The 16,137-nt window shown below is 42.2% G+C and overlaps 1 protein-coding gene across 1 annotated transcript; it reads right to left on the bottom strand.

Moving 5' to 3' along the window:
- Nucleotides 1-68: 68 nt before the first annotated feature.
- On the bottom strand, nt 69-15,067 carry LOC139593877 (glycerol-3-phosphate dehydrogenase [NAD(+)], cytoplasmic-like). Its single transcript, XM_071435331.1, is given in 9 exon segments — nt 69-2,168; nt 3,601-3,707; nt 3,857-4,090; nt 5,680-5,792; nt 7,451-7,589; nt 8,795-8,935; nt 10,814-10,991; nt 14,584-14,768; nt 14,771-15,067. Coding segments are annotated over 9 exon segments (1,476 nt in total). The 5' UTR covers nt 15,053-15,067; the 3' UTR covers nt 69-2,071.
- Between the last annotated feature and the right edge of the window lie 1,070 nt (nt 15,068-16,137).

The raw sequence follows: 16,137 nt of genomic DNA, 5'->3' as shown, positions 1-16,137 counted from the left end.
ATAAAGGAGCACTATTACAACAGTAATTTATTTTGTGAGAATGTTGAAAAATGAAATTACATCAAGTCTGTATATTGATCACTTTATTAAACTGTTATTTGATACACTTTGAATGTAAAATATTCAATGTTATTATTAGCTCATACATGACTTATCAGAAATTCAGCCTGATGGTGAAGGAAGGAGGCTCCTGAATTCTCTATCCCATCCTCATGTATTTGATACTTCAAAACTGTGCAACGTGTAAGTACTTTTCCACTTCAAATTGAAGAGCATAAATTCCCTGCTTTGTGGGAAGGATTTGGTCACATGATTTCCATTTCAGTGGCAGGAATGTTGGTGTTGCTCTGCAGAGCCCCAAGCTGTTAGCTGTGCCTGGAGTCTGAGCAGGAGCAGCTGAGCTACCCTTGCTGCTGTTCAGGAGGATCAGGGATGCTGCAGCCACTGGTTTTGGTACCCAAGCTAGGTTTGCTAGCTGTGAGACTGAGATTTTTTACAACATATTTGTAATTACAATACATTGTTATATATATATATTACTCTGGTAAATGTGAAAGACCTATAATTTCTCTAAAATTAGTTGAAATTATTTTATAATTAGCTCATTTTTTTTCTCTAAGCAATATGACAGCGAGTACATAGATTTAAAAAAACTTGCCTTCCTCTCTGCTATTTCAGAAAATCTGATAAAGCACAGCAAAAGTAGGTTACTCTTCCTTTTTTTTTTTTTTTTGCCTTCTCTCAAAATAGGAGTATTTCAAAAGGGGATTAAAGCTTATAAAATGCGCCACTGTTCATTTTGCAGATGTTTTTAACTCTGAAAAACATCAGGTATGTAAAGTTACCCAAATACACCTATAAGGTTAAAAAACTTCAATGTTTCTAAAATTCACGCCACTGGTAGCACAATAAAAACCCCTGGTGTGTGAACCCAGTTTGTGTTTAAAATTCAGAAGCAGATGGGAGATCTCTCTCCTGGAGTGTAAGATGTGCTGCTTGAGCGGGATCAGGACACGACTCTGCAGTCTGGAAAGGAGCAGTGGAGTTCCAGGAATGCAGCCTGGTGTGAAATGCCAGTTTACAGGAGTTCTGTGCGTCTATAGCGGTCATCTCCATACAGGTATAAAAAGTCAAGTATCACAGAGAGTTTGTCACTGTTACTGGTTGCCCCCTCAAAATATCACCATAAGTGCACAAGCTGCAAGCTGAGCCCTGGGTACATCTCTCTGTCAACTTCCACTTCCCCCCTCTCAGCTGGTTCAAATTAATGGTGAGGACTTGCTGAGAAAATCTGATGCTAACAAAATTGTCTTTGGTTATTTCAGATTTTTTTTCTGTATTTTAAAGGAATACAGTAAATTTAATCAAGGTCAGATTACTATTGAGGGTTCCTAGTGTCCCAGATTTGAAACAAACAATACACCCATCCCAAACCCCTTCTCCTTTCCCCCACCCCTTAAACTGTTTTATTTATACATCTGATGAACATTCTTGTGTGTCTGAGTACAGTAATAGTACCTATTTTTCCAAAGAAGCTTCTACTGGGAAACTAAATCAAGGAAGGCCTAAATGTCCCAAAATGCAAAATGTTATTTATGTTTGAGGGGAATTACAGAAATCTAGCATTTGTCCATGCAATTGCATCTAACTGCTCTTGGATTTTTTTTAAACTATGATTTATCTGTTTGAATGAGTTCTTTGATTTTTCTATGTGTTGTGCCATTCTAGAAGTAACTGTAGGCAAAACATTAAGTTTTATGTGAGCTATTTAGCTCTGTTGTAGAAATTACAAGGGGAACTGTTTTCAGTCAGCAAGAAAATAATTATAGGGAAATACCCACATTACTAACTCAAATGAAATAATGTTAAGTTTTACATTTGTTTCCTATTCCTTAGGTATAATGTTGAAATTAAAGGCAGATGTTTTTACCCCCAGGACAAGGGGAATTAAATACATTCTTTGTTGCTTTTACAGCAAGTGTCACACAACCTGCTTCTCTATTTCAATTGCTGTGGAGTGGACAGAAGTCCCAGGAAGGTGAGAATTCAGCCAGGTGAGGAGAAGGGATCTCTACATATGCTCTGGGTGGTTCTGCAGGCACATGATGAAATCTTGGATTGATCGACCCTCGTAGCAGATCTTGTAGATGGTCGTAAATAATGGAAACCTGAAAGAAGCATGTAGGAATTAAAATAGTTTTTAAAGTTTATATGAAAATTTTTATTCCATTTTAATGGAAAGAATTTTTTGTTCTGTTGAAAGTGGAAAAATTTTTGTCTTTCTTTACAATATAATTTTAGCTTGGGGCTGCCTTTACTGGAAGACTACTGGGCGAAGAAGAGGAGCTAAAGAGGGGCAAATAATGGGTGTGACAGTACAGAAAAGCTGGTTTGGAAACAAAATACCTATTCAGTATTTTTTATTTAAAAACAATTTTGAATTGCATATCCTCTTTTCCTGCTGTGTGCAAAATGGATATATTATTTGCAGTCATTACTGATATCCAAAGGACTAAAAGAAATGGAAATGTCTAACGATTTTCTTTTCTTGGCTTAAAGGATTCTTTTCCTTTTACAAGCTGTCTTAGTCATTATGTGGTAAAAAATGAGTCCACTGAATGACTTGGAGCTGAGCATGTAACAAAGGGCAATTATAGGATAATTATTAGATCAAGCTGTGATTTAAACCTGCTGTCAAAATGAGCTTTCCTTTTCGCTCTCATTTTTGAAAGATATTGCTGCTTCAATCTTCTGTATCTGTTCCAATTTTAATAAGTTTTTAAGGATTCATTTAGCAGTGTTTGACTTCTCAGTACTGCTGATGTATGAGAGGAAATGGGATGGAGGGAAGTCTAGCTTTTTTGTGTAACTTGAGGCAAAGGTTTCAAATTATTTATAATCTTACATCATCCTAAGCAATTAGAGGTACTTTTTACCTTTACCTTTTTACCTTTGTGGCACTAAAGCATTGGTATCAGCACACATTACCTTTTCAGTGCATGTAAAAATCTTTGATTAGGAATATGACCCTGAAATTTGTACTGAGATAACCAAATTCAGGTTTGCAATAAGAGCAGGACTGCTGCAAGCTGCAATGCTGGTATACTAGAACAAGAAACCTTCTGGCCCATGAATCATGTCTGCAAGATAATTCTATGTACAGCCTGAAATCTTATTTGGGGGATGGGGATGTCTGGGAGGCTTCTTTACATTATAATTTCTTTTGTTTCCTGTGTATGGGCCATTCATTTAAGGGTTGGTGATGATCTCTGTGGGTCCCTTCCAACTCAGAATATTCTGTGATTGTTTTCCCTGCTGTTCTAATATGTGATCTCACATTACTGTATTAGGCACTAACAGTATCCCATGAACCCACTCTCTATCTGTGACTTGTTTCTTCTAACAATGCTCAGCCCTTCTCCCATTCAACTGACCCTGGCAATGAGGAGTCAAGCCATGCTCTAGCAGGGGCCCACAATGTAGAAAGCTGTTGTTGCAGAAACGAACAGATAATTTAAACACAAGTACAGTTAAGAAGGTTATAAATCACTCATAATTTGTTGTTGTTTTTGTTGTTTTTTTTAAACTCAAAGCACTTACTTATGGAGCAAATCCTTCTGTTTCAGAATTTTGTAGACTTCGGCTGAGGTCTGAGGACCTTGCAGCTTTTGTCCATTCAGCATCTCCTTTTCCAGCTCCTCAATGGACTGGAAGAGAGAAGACTGATTACTTGGGTCAGAGGGGATACTGCTGTGATACCAGCAGTTATCAAGAAGGTAAACAATTAATGATGCCTTTGTAAAACATGGAAGGACTTCTTCATGCGTTAGCGTAAAATATTTAAAATCCTCCTTACTTTTCCTGTGCGAGCAAAGGCTTCTGCTACTTTCCTGTTGCGTCCCCCGTAGCAGGTGGTGATGAGATCAGCCACCCCACAGCTTTCCAGAAAGGTGGCTATTGACACTGGTCCCTTGCAGAACATCTTGGCAAAGGCCACCATCTCCATGAGGCCCAGGCGTATCACTGCTGCCTTGGTGTTGTCGCCGAAACTCAGCCCATCGCAGAACCCCGCGCCCACCGCCACGATGTTCTGAAAATGGGCCAGTGCAAAACACAGGGGAGGGAAGGAAACAGTCAGCCAAGGTGTGCAGCTTACCAGCATGCACTGAGCTCCAAGGAAACACCTCTGTCTTCATCAGAACAAGGGTTAATTTCCAGTGGCCATGAGTTTATCTTATGAAGAAACGGGTCAGATAATGTTGAGCAAAAGTTGCTGGAATTTTAGAAGACTTTTCAGTATCTACTTTTACTCCCATGGGCAAAAACCAAAGCAGTGTTTTATACACTAATACTGCAATCACAGCATGTATGCAATTAGTGTTTTGTTTTCCTGCTAGTTCCAAGTTGGATCTTGCTGACCCTTCTGTTTAAGTATTTCAAATATCCCACACAGAGTCATACCTTTCTAGGTTTTCTTTGTGGGTCTCTGATTTGAGCAGGCATGGATTCTAGGAAGATGCTGCAGTAGAACAAATTTTGGGCTTACCTACAAATATTAGTAGAGCTGCCCTTGTCTACAGCTCTAAACAAATCTCTCAGGATCATAAACATCTTCACAAGTCCTCACCATTGTTCAGCATGCTTCCCTTCCCACCTTCCAATTCCCAGCTCCTAAATAAGTCCCTAAATAAATGTAGTTCAGTGTGTATGAGTAATATGCCTCTTAGTGCTACCATTGGCATGTTTGCTCCAGACATCTATGTACCCTAGTGCACATGTTTAATTTTTTTAGGGTTTTTTTAGCAGAGGCAAAACCAAACCAATGATTTTAAGAAGTGGGATGATTTATCATAAAACAGTAAAAAATTCTCCCATCTGTTCCTGCCCTACAGAGTTCTGCTCTGTGGCCAAAAGGAAAATTTGCAGTGTTTGGTTTTGTATGTCAAAAGATTTTATTTTTGTATGTGAAGTTAAACAGGACCAATTCTTTCCTCATCAGTCATCCACCTCCTCCATGGAAAAGTGAATTATTGAAGTATAAATGACTAAATGTATAAAGAAGTAAAAAGGATCACATGCTGAAGTCACTTTCAATTCACATAAAAGCAAACTCTCAATCTCACACTATTGTCCCCTCCTTGGAAATTTGGTGACTCTAATGTAATTTCTGATTCCACCTGGGATCTCCATTTGGACATTGCTGAATGCCACACAGATGTGCTGCCAACACAGAGCATCACTTCTGATTTGAATTTTCTAGCAGGTTAGTATTTAAACCATGGACATAATTATTAGTGGAGCTAATCTATGTAGTGAGAGTCTTTGTTCCATGTGCTCACAACACGCAGACAAGAAAATGCAGTGGTCTAAACTCTGCTCTCAAAAACAGATGTGCCTCTGGTAAAATAAAGATAAAAATACAAGTATTTTTAAATGCTTTGCCTGCAGCTGCATTTTAAATAAATTTCCCCTTTTTGGGGGAATTTATTTCCCAGGTTGGAAAATTTATTTCCCAGGTTTATTTTCCAAGTTGGAAAACTGGCTCATGAATGATGCATCTTGTCTGCATTCATTCACTCACATGGTGACAGGACTCAAATTAGACCCCATAGCTTAAACAAGACTCAGGTGAGGTTAGAATTTGGTCCTAATAAGACATACTGGCTTGAAAACACTTACTTTTAAGGCTCCACAAAGCTCCACTGTATCGGTGTCAAGCACCACAGTAATCCTGAAATTGGGGGTCTGCATTAATTCTTTAAAGATTTCTCCTTGAGTTTCATTTTTGCATCCTGTGGGAAAGAAAGATGAAAGAGCTTTTACAATGTTGCAGAGTGCACACAATTCACCTGGAATAAGGTTCTAGGGACTGCTTCAGCTTTTGTGATCCCAGTCCCTAGGTGTTGCTAAACCAGAGATTTGTGCAACAACAGTTTCTGCTGCTGGATGCCAGTGTTAAGTGTAGGCAACACCTTGGCATTGATCAATATTGCTTAATGACACTTTAAAGGGCTTAAAGGTAGATACCCCCTAGTGAATCTTTCTGCTTGACAAAGCCTGTACAACCACAGACCTTACAAAAGACATTATTTACAAACTGCTTCCTGCAGGACAATGGTATAATTTCTGCTTTGAAAATGTAAACCTGTGTCACTGCTAAGTAGTATCATGGGACACAAATTACTATTGCCCAGTTACAGGGGTAATAGTCCCAGTTACAGGTGGATCCACAGATGATGAAATTGAAGGTTGGCACTGCTAAAACCTTTTTCCTACCAACTCTACAGATGTCATGTATCATGTTGTTACAGTGTTCAGCCAAGGAGAGCCCTTAGTGCTAAAGGAACTGAGGTTTGCCTTGACCCAGAGAGCCCACGACCAGCTGGGCAAAGACCTCTGAATAGAGTTGCACTTGAGTTTTGTGCAAGATAGCTTGGTTTCCTTCAGGGTGAGCTCAGCTGTGAGTTTTACTAGCCTGGGACACCACACTCTGGTAGCTGGGAGGTTTCTCACCATGTCATGAGAAACTTTAGGTTTGCTTTTTGTTCTTCACATACCAGTTCTCTTTGAGGTGGCTGTCTGTCTCTGGACTGCATGGCTTTCCATGGGGACAAAAATAAGGGACAAAGCTCTTTGCACAGTCATCATCACATCATGGCTTCAAACCAGGCCAGGAGAAGTTAAATTCCCCCCAAGAGAATTAATATAACTCAACTCTCCTAATCATGTCTAGTCCTATTTGTGCCTAGGTACTCTTTCAGTAACAAATGCCGTGCTGGTATACTTGCACCATTACTATAATATTTGCAAGGCAAAAGAACATGCTTGCAACACAATTTATTTTTCTTTTGCCTTTCCTAGCTATGGAAGGATGTTACTTTAATTTTGACTGGCTTTCAAAATGTCTGAGTTTTAAAAACTACTGGATGAACTTTCCAAATCAGGTCAGACTCAGTCCTGGGAGGATCTGAGGCCGTGTCTTGGCAAGAAGTCCAAGTGGGAGAGAGGAACAGAATGTTACTGGGTTTTCTTTTCCAAACAAAGAAATTTTAAGATGAAGAAATACACCTCTGGGAGTGTGAGCACATAGGAGCTTCTGATTATACTTCTTTATCTAGAGTGCATTGTGTATCAGCTGCTGATGTACTCCATGTTGAGCTCTACAGACACAAAAGGTGGCTCTTGCCAACTCCTACAGAAACAGAATTAAACTGTGATATTTTCAGTGGATTAAATTAACTCTCAGCACTGAAATCCACTGTCAGTTTGAATCTGATTCTTTCAGCACCAAATTCTCTGGAAATAATCCTAGCTCCCTGAAGGAGCTCAGAAGGCACTGCTCCACTCAGGGACCACCTGGGACCAGTCGCATCCCTCTGCTTCTTCCAGAGGTTATCCTGCCGCAGGTGACTTTAAACCCCAGCTCTAATTGGCTCTTTTCAATGGTTACCAATGGTGGTTTCACAGAACTTCTCATCAGCCACTTCTTTGGCTATGTTGGCCCCCATCAGCACACTGATCTCTATTTTCAGCTGCTCTCGAATGAGGTCAGAGATGAGCTTCAGGCCATCAGGACCCTCATCAATCCCCTGAAAAGAAGACAGTTAAAGCCAGGGTATTAGAATAGGAAATTGACAGCAGTAGAGCACTGGTAAAGCAGAAGGTGTTCTATTGCCTGCAGCTTTCTGGTTTGAATTTTTAAAAAAGGGTCTTGAAATCACCAGTGTTAGCCATTAATACAAATGCTCTGGGTTTGTACTTTGGTAACTGCAAATTCAAGACAAACTCAGGGAGAAGGGGTGACAGTCAAGGTAATCCTGCAAGAGGCCTCACATCAAGTGCTGCTGTCCTGAGGCTTGCTTTCTTTGATGTTGTATTTTTCCTTTCAGTTAAATTTCTGTAGTATAGGAAAAGACATTTAAAACTAAGTCTATAAGAAATGGCTTTTTTGCAAGATCTAAGTATAAATCAAAGTGCTTTTTGGGTGTTAAGGAGTATACTGAAGTGTCTTGGGTTTTTTAAGCTAAATTTGCAGAAATTTCCTTCCTCTCCCCCCTTCCTCTCTTCTCCTTACTGCTGCTTATGAGATAATTTCTATAGAGCGGAAGAACTGGTATTGAAGTCCAAAAACTTGAATTACATTTATTTCATTACAACTTTAAGTGGGATATTTCCTGTAATGCAATCAAACAAAGAAGTGGTAAGACTACATTCCTATGCCTTGCCTCTGGCTTTTAGTTTGACATTCTCTTAAAATATTAATTCCTTTAAAGATTATGACAATCTGGTACCTCTCTAACCTTAAAAAGCAATTTCTCTGTTCATGCCAGATTGAAAATGCTTCAGTTTTGCAAAATCATTAGTGTTACTATGCCATTTCAATGCTGCCAAGAACAGCTTTAGCATGTACTTGGAAGAGGCACTTTGACTTGGAGTTCTCAGTTAGGAGTTAACTGAGGCTGTAGTCTCAGAGTATTTTTTCTGGCAGCAGTGCCAGCTTTATGCATCCCTTCCTCTGCCCATTTTCACCTCCATGCTGGTCCAAGTGGGAGCTGATCCAGGCTAAACATGACTGGCAAAAACAGATACTCTTAGCCTGGATAGGTTGCCCCATCCTTCCCTCTCCATAGTCACAAGAGTGAAGGGTTGGCAGAGCTGGGGAAGATTTACCTCTTGCAGAAAGAAATTCTCATGTTTATGCAGAGCATGCAGCTGAGGGCTGCAGCTGCTGTCCTTAAGTTGGAGCTGTTTATTTACTCCATATTGGCTGGGTACTGTGGACACAGCAACTTACCTTGATCAGGGAAATCCCAAATGTCCCAGGTTTTATCTGTCCTGCAATCTGCTCACAGATCCGTCCAATAAATTGATGTGGCAGAACAAACACTAAAATGTCTGCCCCGTTTGCTGCTTCAGCCACGTCTGGCACAGCCACCTGGGACAAGAGTGACAAACAAAATGAGCCCCAGGTAGGAATCCTCACTCCTTGCAAGACACCATCATGCCAAAGCCATGGCAAATGCAGTGCAAATGTCCTTCATTTTAACTGGCCCTGTGGCACAGCTGCCAGCTCTCCACACAAGCAGCTACAGATCTCTTCTGAAATATCCAAAGCAGCTGAACTGTTTTGGGGTTGGATTTTTTGTAATTTTTTAATAATTTAACCCTGTGTGGATAATCTGGGAAAGATTATATACTTCATAAATTTGTGGTGTGCTGGGAAGCCCCGTTGCTAGTTCAGCTTCTTGATCTGACTCCTGAAGATGGCTGACCAACCCCATATGATTCTTCTGGAATGAGTGGTAGCACTGGGAAGCACAGGACAAAAATGGAGTGGTGGGACAGAGGCTCTTCTAAAGTCTTTAGTTTCCATCCTTCAGCTGAGTTACTGAAGGATAAACTCTATCAAAAGACAGAGATTATCATCATCTTTGGGTGTGTGTCTTTGTTTTAAATATATAGTAATTTTCTCGAGTTACAAAACCTATACAACATGCTTAAAAACTGCCTAGCTGTATCTTTTTCCAAATGCTGGTGTTACTCAGAGCAACAATTCAAGCCAGGCTACAGAGGCAACAGCAGGTGAATTTGAGCCTGCTACAAGCAGTTTACAGTAGGAGCAAACAGCACTCTTGGATGCAGCCTTGGAGCATGCAGCCTTAAGCAAGTGGGACTCCCAGCAAGAAAACCAGAGCTGCTGCCAGCCAGGCTGCTTCTCTGGGAAAACAGTGAAGTGGGAGTAGGGCAGAGGCTGGCAGCACTGCGCAGGCTGTGCTCCTGTCTCTCCAACATTCTGCAGAGCAATGCAAGGAAAAGCTCAGCTTGTTTTTCTTTTTTTTTTTTTTTCCCACAGTTGGAGAGGGTCCCTCTACTGCAACCAGCTGATTTTTGCTGGTGAAGCCTCAGGCTTTGCTCTAAACAGGATGAGACTGGCCTCAAGGGATGATGACAAAATCTGCTAGAGGGTTGTAAAAATAACAGTGACAAGTCAGTTGTAACCCAGGAGAACTGTGTGCCAAGTTCAAACACTAGGAGTGCAAATATGCAATCACAGCACAAAATGGAATACTAAATATAACCACTCCCCAAGCAAGGAGGCCCACCACATGCAACATTTTAATTTCCCTTTACAACTGCAACTGTTCCAAAAATGTGACACTACTCACAAAGCAGTAGCATTTGGCAAAATCTTGAACAGCCAAACCCCCTCACCTCGCTTGCTTCAGTAGCAGTAAATTATCTAAGGTGATTAATTTAAGTAGAGATGTGTAACTTGGTATTTTAAATGTCCATGAAAATAAATACCTTCTATTTTTTGATGGAATTTAGAACTTTATTAACTACAGCTGTTCTGAAATCACCAATGAGCTGATAGCTCATTATTCACCTCCTTGTAAGCCACAGCTCTGCTTTTGATTTTTTTTTTCCCTGAAGAAAGGGGAACAGTAGCTTTGCCTGTTTGTCCAGAAGATGCTGTGGGTTTGAAATAGCTCTGTGTAGACAGATCTCTGCCTGCCATTTCTAGACTTGTTTTGATTTCTGCCAGGGAGGAGGATGGTGTGATACCAGCACAGACACAGTTGGTGTTTGAAGTTGCTCCTGACATACAAGACAAGCAGAAATCACAGAACTGAATTATATTCCAGGGAGTTATAATGGAGTGAGTTAGATGGCAAACCAGAACAAAACAGTGAATTGCTTCCTAATTTTTTTTGCAGACATTGCCTCCCTTATTAAAAAAAAAAAAAAAAAATATATATATATATATATGTATATATACAAATTCAGTTATTTTAATTTTTTTTCAACTTACCACGTTGTGGGGTATCTTATACCCAGGCAGATATTTAACATTTTCATGTTCCTGGTTGATGATTTCTGAGAGTTTTCTTCCATTAATGATCTCTTCAAATACCCACATCTTGACAGTGGGATCAAATCTGTTTGACTTCTGGACATTTTTGCCAATGATTCTTGCTATGGCTGATCCCCTTTAAAATAAAATAAAATAACTAAAAGGGGAAAAGTACTTTTATTGTGAATTGGAAACACTAGTTACTTTAAACATCATAACTCATAAAAAGCCTGTGCTATAAAGCTGTCTAGGTGCTTGCAACATTTATCAGAAAGCTTTATCCCCTACCCTCCATCAAGAGCCCCTCAAGTTTAAGAACAGAGGAAGTAGAACAGTGGAAAAAAAGTACCATCAGTAACACTAAAAATACATTATCTGAGATTAAAATCTCCTATGGTCCTCAGATAATTCAGGTTTTTATCAAGATCAATAAATGTAAAATAATCCAGGTGGTAAATAAGTGCTGAGCAACCTTGCTGTGACAGTCTTTGTGCATCTCATGTAAAATAGATGCATCCCACTTTCCTATCCGTAACCAAACAGTTACAATAATGATTTACATAAGAGCTAAATGATCAGAAAAAAAAACAAACAACCCTTCAATCTGGTGGTTTCTCTTTACTTATTGTTCTAATTATCACTGTAACAGGACCTGTAATACTTGCAGCCTGAGGATATTTTAACCATCCAGTTTACTCATCTTGAGTCATGCTGAGCATTTTTAATTTCAGGTCAGACAATAATTTTATTCCCCCATCATCACTGCAGCCTTGCAAATGCTCACATGGCAAGGGAGAATTAGAAACCTCACAGAAATATTGTTTAATGAACTTAAAATTATTAGGGAAAGAGGGTGATTATTTTTACTGCTCTCTTCTCTCCATTTTAATGCTACTTTAATCTCTCAAGTATTGGCCACTACATTAACACGAGTGAAAGAAACTCCAGTTGCAGCACTCTTGTCCTCTGGCCCACTTGTAACAAGGAGCATGAATAGGATTTATCTGTGGTGTGTGTTCTGGAACTGATAATGTTCTTGGGGATATCAAAGTCCAGGTAGGTCTGTGTTGTTAATGATTCAAAGGGAAACTGCATTGTAACTGACCCTCCTTGGTTCACCCATATTTTTCATGTAACCGGTTTGCATAAGGTTAAATTGCTTAATAACTAATAAGGTCTTATTAATAGGTAATTAAGGTCTTAATTTTTAATGATAAAGAAATCCTGCTGAGATCACCTTTCACTTCACTCAGTGTTGATTATATGCTATATCCTGAGCTGCTGTAGTGCTTTTTAAATTTAGTTACTTCGTTTGAGGCTTTTTGGTTGGTTTGTGGTTTTTGTTTTGGGGGTTTGTTTTATTTTGTAAGGGATGATTTGGTTTGGTCCTTTACAATATTTAGGGAAGTGTTTTAAGGGTGAACCTTTCCCATAAGAGTTCTGCTGTTTTGAAAGAAAGGTATGCAGTTATATCATACTTTCATATTATTTCTAAAATTGCTTATATTCTGATTCTCTTGCCCTGCTATCAATAGAGGATACACTCAAAGCTTGAGCTGAGGATGAATTTTGGCTCCACACACGAAACATGTTTTAACAAGAAAAAGGTTTGTTTTTTTTTTTTTTTAATAAACTTTAGATATAAATCTATTGTTCAGGTTGTCCAGCACAACCTGGATGATGAACTTATACATCAATCCTACCCATACAAATAACTTTTTTAGCTAAGTACCAAGAACATACAATTTTCTGTTGAAAGATGCAGACTCCAGCTCTAATCCCTGAAATCCTGAATGGGACTTGCAACTCTCAGTAGATAAACACAAACCCTCCTGCACCTACTGGCAACCACAAAATGCTGTGCAGCACTTGCTTTGCTCAACCATATCACTCATGAGCCTCCTGGCAGTGTTGACTTAGCAAGTCCCCGTGACCTGCTGAACTTCTGCAGCTGACATGAGCTTTTGCAACATTGCTGTGTCACGTGTCAGCCACAATTCTGAGCTGCAGGAAAGCCTCAAGAGCACGGATCTGAACTGCTGGCCAAATATTTATGAGGAACATAAGGAAAAAAAATGTTTGCCAAAGGTAAATGTATTTCCCTGTAGCACTAAAACAACCTGTTCTGCCACCAAGGCTATGAATAAATGTTACTCATACATCAGGGCACAATGCTTATGTCCTCCCTGAGGATTTTAGAGTTGGTGTATATGGTAGGAAGCAAGAGATGGGCCCAGGCAGACAGGCAGAATGGGTAAGTAGATGGTATTGAATGGGCTGGGGTCTCAGTATCTCTGTAGTATAGCTCAAGTTTGTAGGTACATGTGGAAAAACAGGGAATTTCCTCGAATACGGATCTGAATACAACTAAGTGACTTCAAATGATGTCTCGTGGGAAGGTGGACAGCCTGGGAAAAGCAGGAGGTCCCTGCTTGAGGTTGCAGCAAGGGAATGATGAAGTTTGTGACTGTGAGCTGACCAAAGGTAAAAAAGTTGCCTTCCAAACATGCAGTCATGGCTGTTGAGGGCTTGGAAGAGACAATGAGCTGTTACCTGCACAGGCAAGCGAGGGAAGAGAAAGTGGCAGGGAGAGGGATGCTTTCCCTGAAAAAACATGTGAAAGCAGCAGTTGAGGAAACAAATGATGGGGCTAGAGAAAGCCAGAAGTGTGACAATGAGGTCCAGAAGACTTGGCTGTGCAATTCCATGTGAAAGGCTGTGAGATGTCATGCACAAAGAAAATGCATTGCAGGCAGTGGACTGTTTTTACAAGGCAGGAAGACAGAGAGCTGTGCTTTAACTCTGTTGTGTTCTCAGCAGCTCACAAGCAACCACTCCCTCACTTACTGACTCTTCTGGCATTACTTCCACCTAGCTGTCAGGTATTTTTAAAATCTCAAGGAGCTTGCTCTCCTTGTACAAAAACAATCACCAGAACCTGGAGGCTAGGTTTGCTAATCCCAAATGCATGCACATGCATGTTGGTCTGTTTGTTTGTGCTCATTGTACAGAAAGCATAAAAAGAGTAAGATGCTAAGTCCTCTGAGATGGATCTACTGATCTTACTGGGATCTGTCAGACTCGAGGAGCTCTGGAGACCCATGCTTTTATCCCGGCTGGAAAGGACCGAGCAGTAGCAAACATATTCTTAAGAATGAGGATAAATGGGAGACCTGAACACAATGCTGTGTCCGCACCAAGAAGCAAAAGGACACGCTGAGGAGGATGGAAGTGAAAGGTGCCAATACCTCGTGGCTTTAAATGAAGCCTGTGCCCCGTTTCCTTCAGAGCAACACAAACAGCATCACCACCCTTCACACTGCTGAATGCTTCGATTTGAACTGCCGGGGCCCTGCAGCAGGCACACACAGCGACAGCTGCAGCTCCGGGCCTCTCTGGATTCTGTCGCCAGGCTTTGAGCGGTTCACACACCTGGGATGATGCTTTTCCAGTTCTCATTGACCGGTGCATCTCTCGCACCGATGGTCCCTGCCCAGGAGCCCAGAACGGCGGCAGGACGGGGCCGGGGTCGCCGTTTCAGGACCATGGAGACTCCCCTGGCCCCCGGCCCCGCCGCTCCCCGTACCGCACCTGTTGCGGAGCCCCCGCCCGCCGCGGGGGGAGGAAAAACCGAGGAAAGAGCGGGGGAAGGAGGAAGAAAAGGGAAAAACGTGAGGAAAAAAAAGGAGGAGGACAAAGGGAGAGCCCCCCCGCGCTGCGGCACTCACCAGTTCCCCGAGCCGACGATGCAGACGCGGAGCGGCGACATCCTGCGGGCTGCGTCCCGCCCGCGGGGCTCGGCTCGGCTCGGCGGGCTCGCTCCGTCCCTCCCGGCCGCCAGCACCGCCCCTGGCGCCCGGCCCGGCCCCCGGCGATGCGGGAGCGACGGGCGGCGGCCCCGGGGCAGCGCCGGCTCCTCCCCGGCCCCGCCCGCGGCCCCGGCGGATGCTCTGCCCGGGCCGGTCCTCTCGGCTGCGAGCGGGGGGATTCAGGGCCCTGGAAGGGGGAAGGGGGAAAATGCTGCCTTCTCCGAAATGTACGGGGATAGGGACCTGCGTGGGGAAAGCGGGAAGCCCTGCGCTTCTCGTGGGGCGGGACCTTCCTGCCCACCGGCAGAACCCAAGGTTTCGGTAGGGTGGGTAACGTGGCAGAGTGTGGTAGAGGGACAGCTGGGCTCTTCGGGACAGTGAGAGACATCTCGAGGTCCCACCTGCCCTGCCCCACAAAGAGCAATGGTTTAAATCCTTCAGTCACATTAGGAACACACCAAGAAAAGGCTATGAGTGCATTAGCAGCCAAATTCAGCTGATAAACCCTGAACTACATCACAGCTCTTAATATGGGACATCAAATACAAGTTGTCTGCTGGGAAGAACAAAAAGGAGTGTTGGTCCTTTTCTCCTACATTGTTTAATCATGCATAACACCCTACAAATAACCACATTTTACCTCTCAGCCTTCTAGTACACACTGTCTCCTCTTCAAAGCATCCTTCTCTCATTTTTTGAGCCAAAGGACTGCATTTGCCACCTCTCCTGCTCTTGCACTCCCGCTTCCCCTCATCCTGCCATGTCAGGGTTTCTGCCTCTGTAGGCTCAGCAGTGACCACATCTGCTGTCCTCAGCCCAGAGTCTGGTCAGTGGGCTCCTGGCTCTGTGGGATGTGGACACCTGACCCTGTGATTCATAGAGGGAGGCTGGCTGCCAGCGCTGGAGGAGCCTGTGGGTGTTTCTGGAGGTACACATATGTTCATCTCGCCTGCTGTCAGCTCCATTGGCTCGATTATTTGGTGCGTCCTGATAGCAATGACTGTGTGGACTTAGCAAAAAAGACTAGGGAAAAATCCTGCAAAATAATACTTTGAGAAAATAATATTTTCTCAAAATATTATTTTGCAGGACAGCTGATGAAAAGGACAGCTGGTGAAAAGGAAGGTGTAGCTGGGACCTGATGAAAAGGAAGGTGTAGCTGGGGCCTGGGGCACATGTGAAGCCTGATGAGGATTCTGCAAGAATATGCATTACTTGCAAGCAAAGTTTGAGCACAGCCAAGGCACAAGAGCCTTTCTCTGGTTCAAGGAACATTAGCAGTATCCTGCTTGTTCACCATGATTTGCTTCTTCCTCTATGTCCCTTCATTCTCTTCTCCCTTTAACTCACCTTCCCCTTGAGAAGAAGACCTAAAGTGGAGGTGGAGAGTAGCCATCATCCTTCTTGTTCCTCTGCTTGTTGCAAGCTCTTCTGTCCTGGTGAGTCGCCAGGCCCCAAGGAAGGAACATAGTC

The sequence above is a fragment of the Agelaius tricolor genome, unplaced genomic scaffold, assembly GCF_023055355.1.
Source record: "Agelaius tricolor isolate 1412-34295 unplaced genomic scaffold, bAgeTri1.0.p SCAF_10, whole genome shotgun sequence".
In the NCBI taxonomy this organism is placed as follows: Eukaryota; Metazoa; Chordata; class Aves; order Passeriformes; family Icteridae; genus Agelaius; species Agelaius tricolor.
The sequence above is the reverse complement of the archived record's forward strand: the minus strand, read 5'-3'. Positions and strand labels throughout refer to the sequence as shown.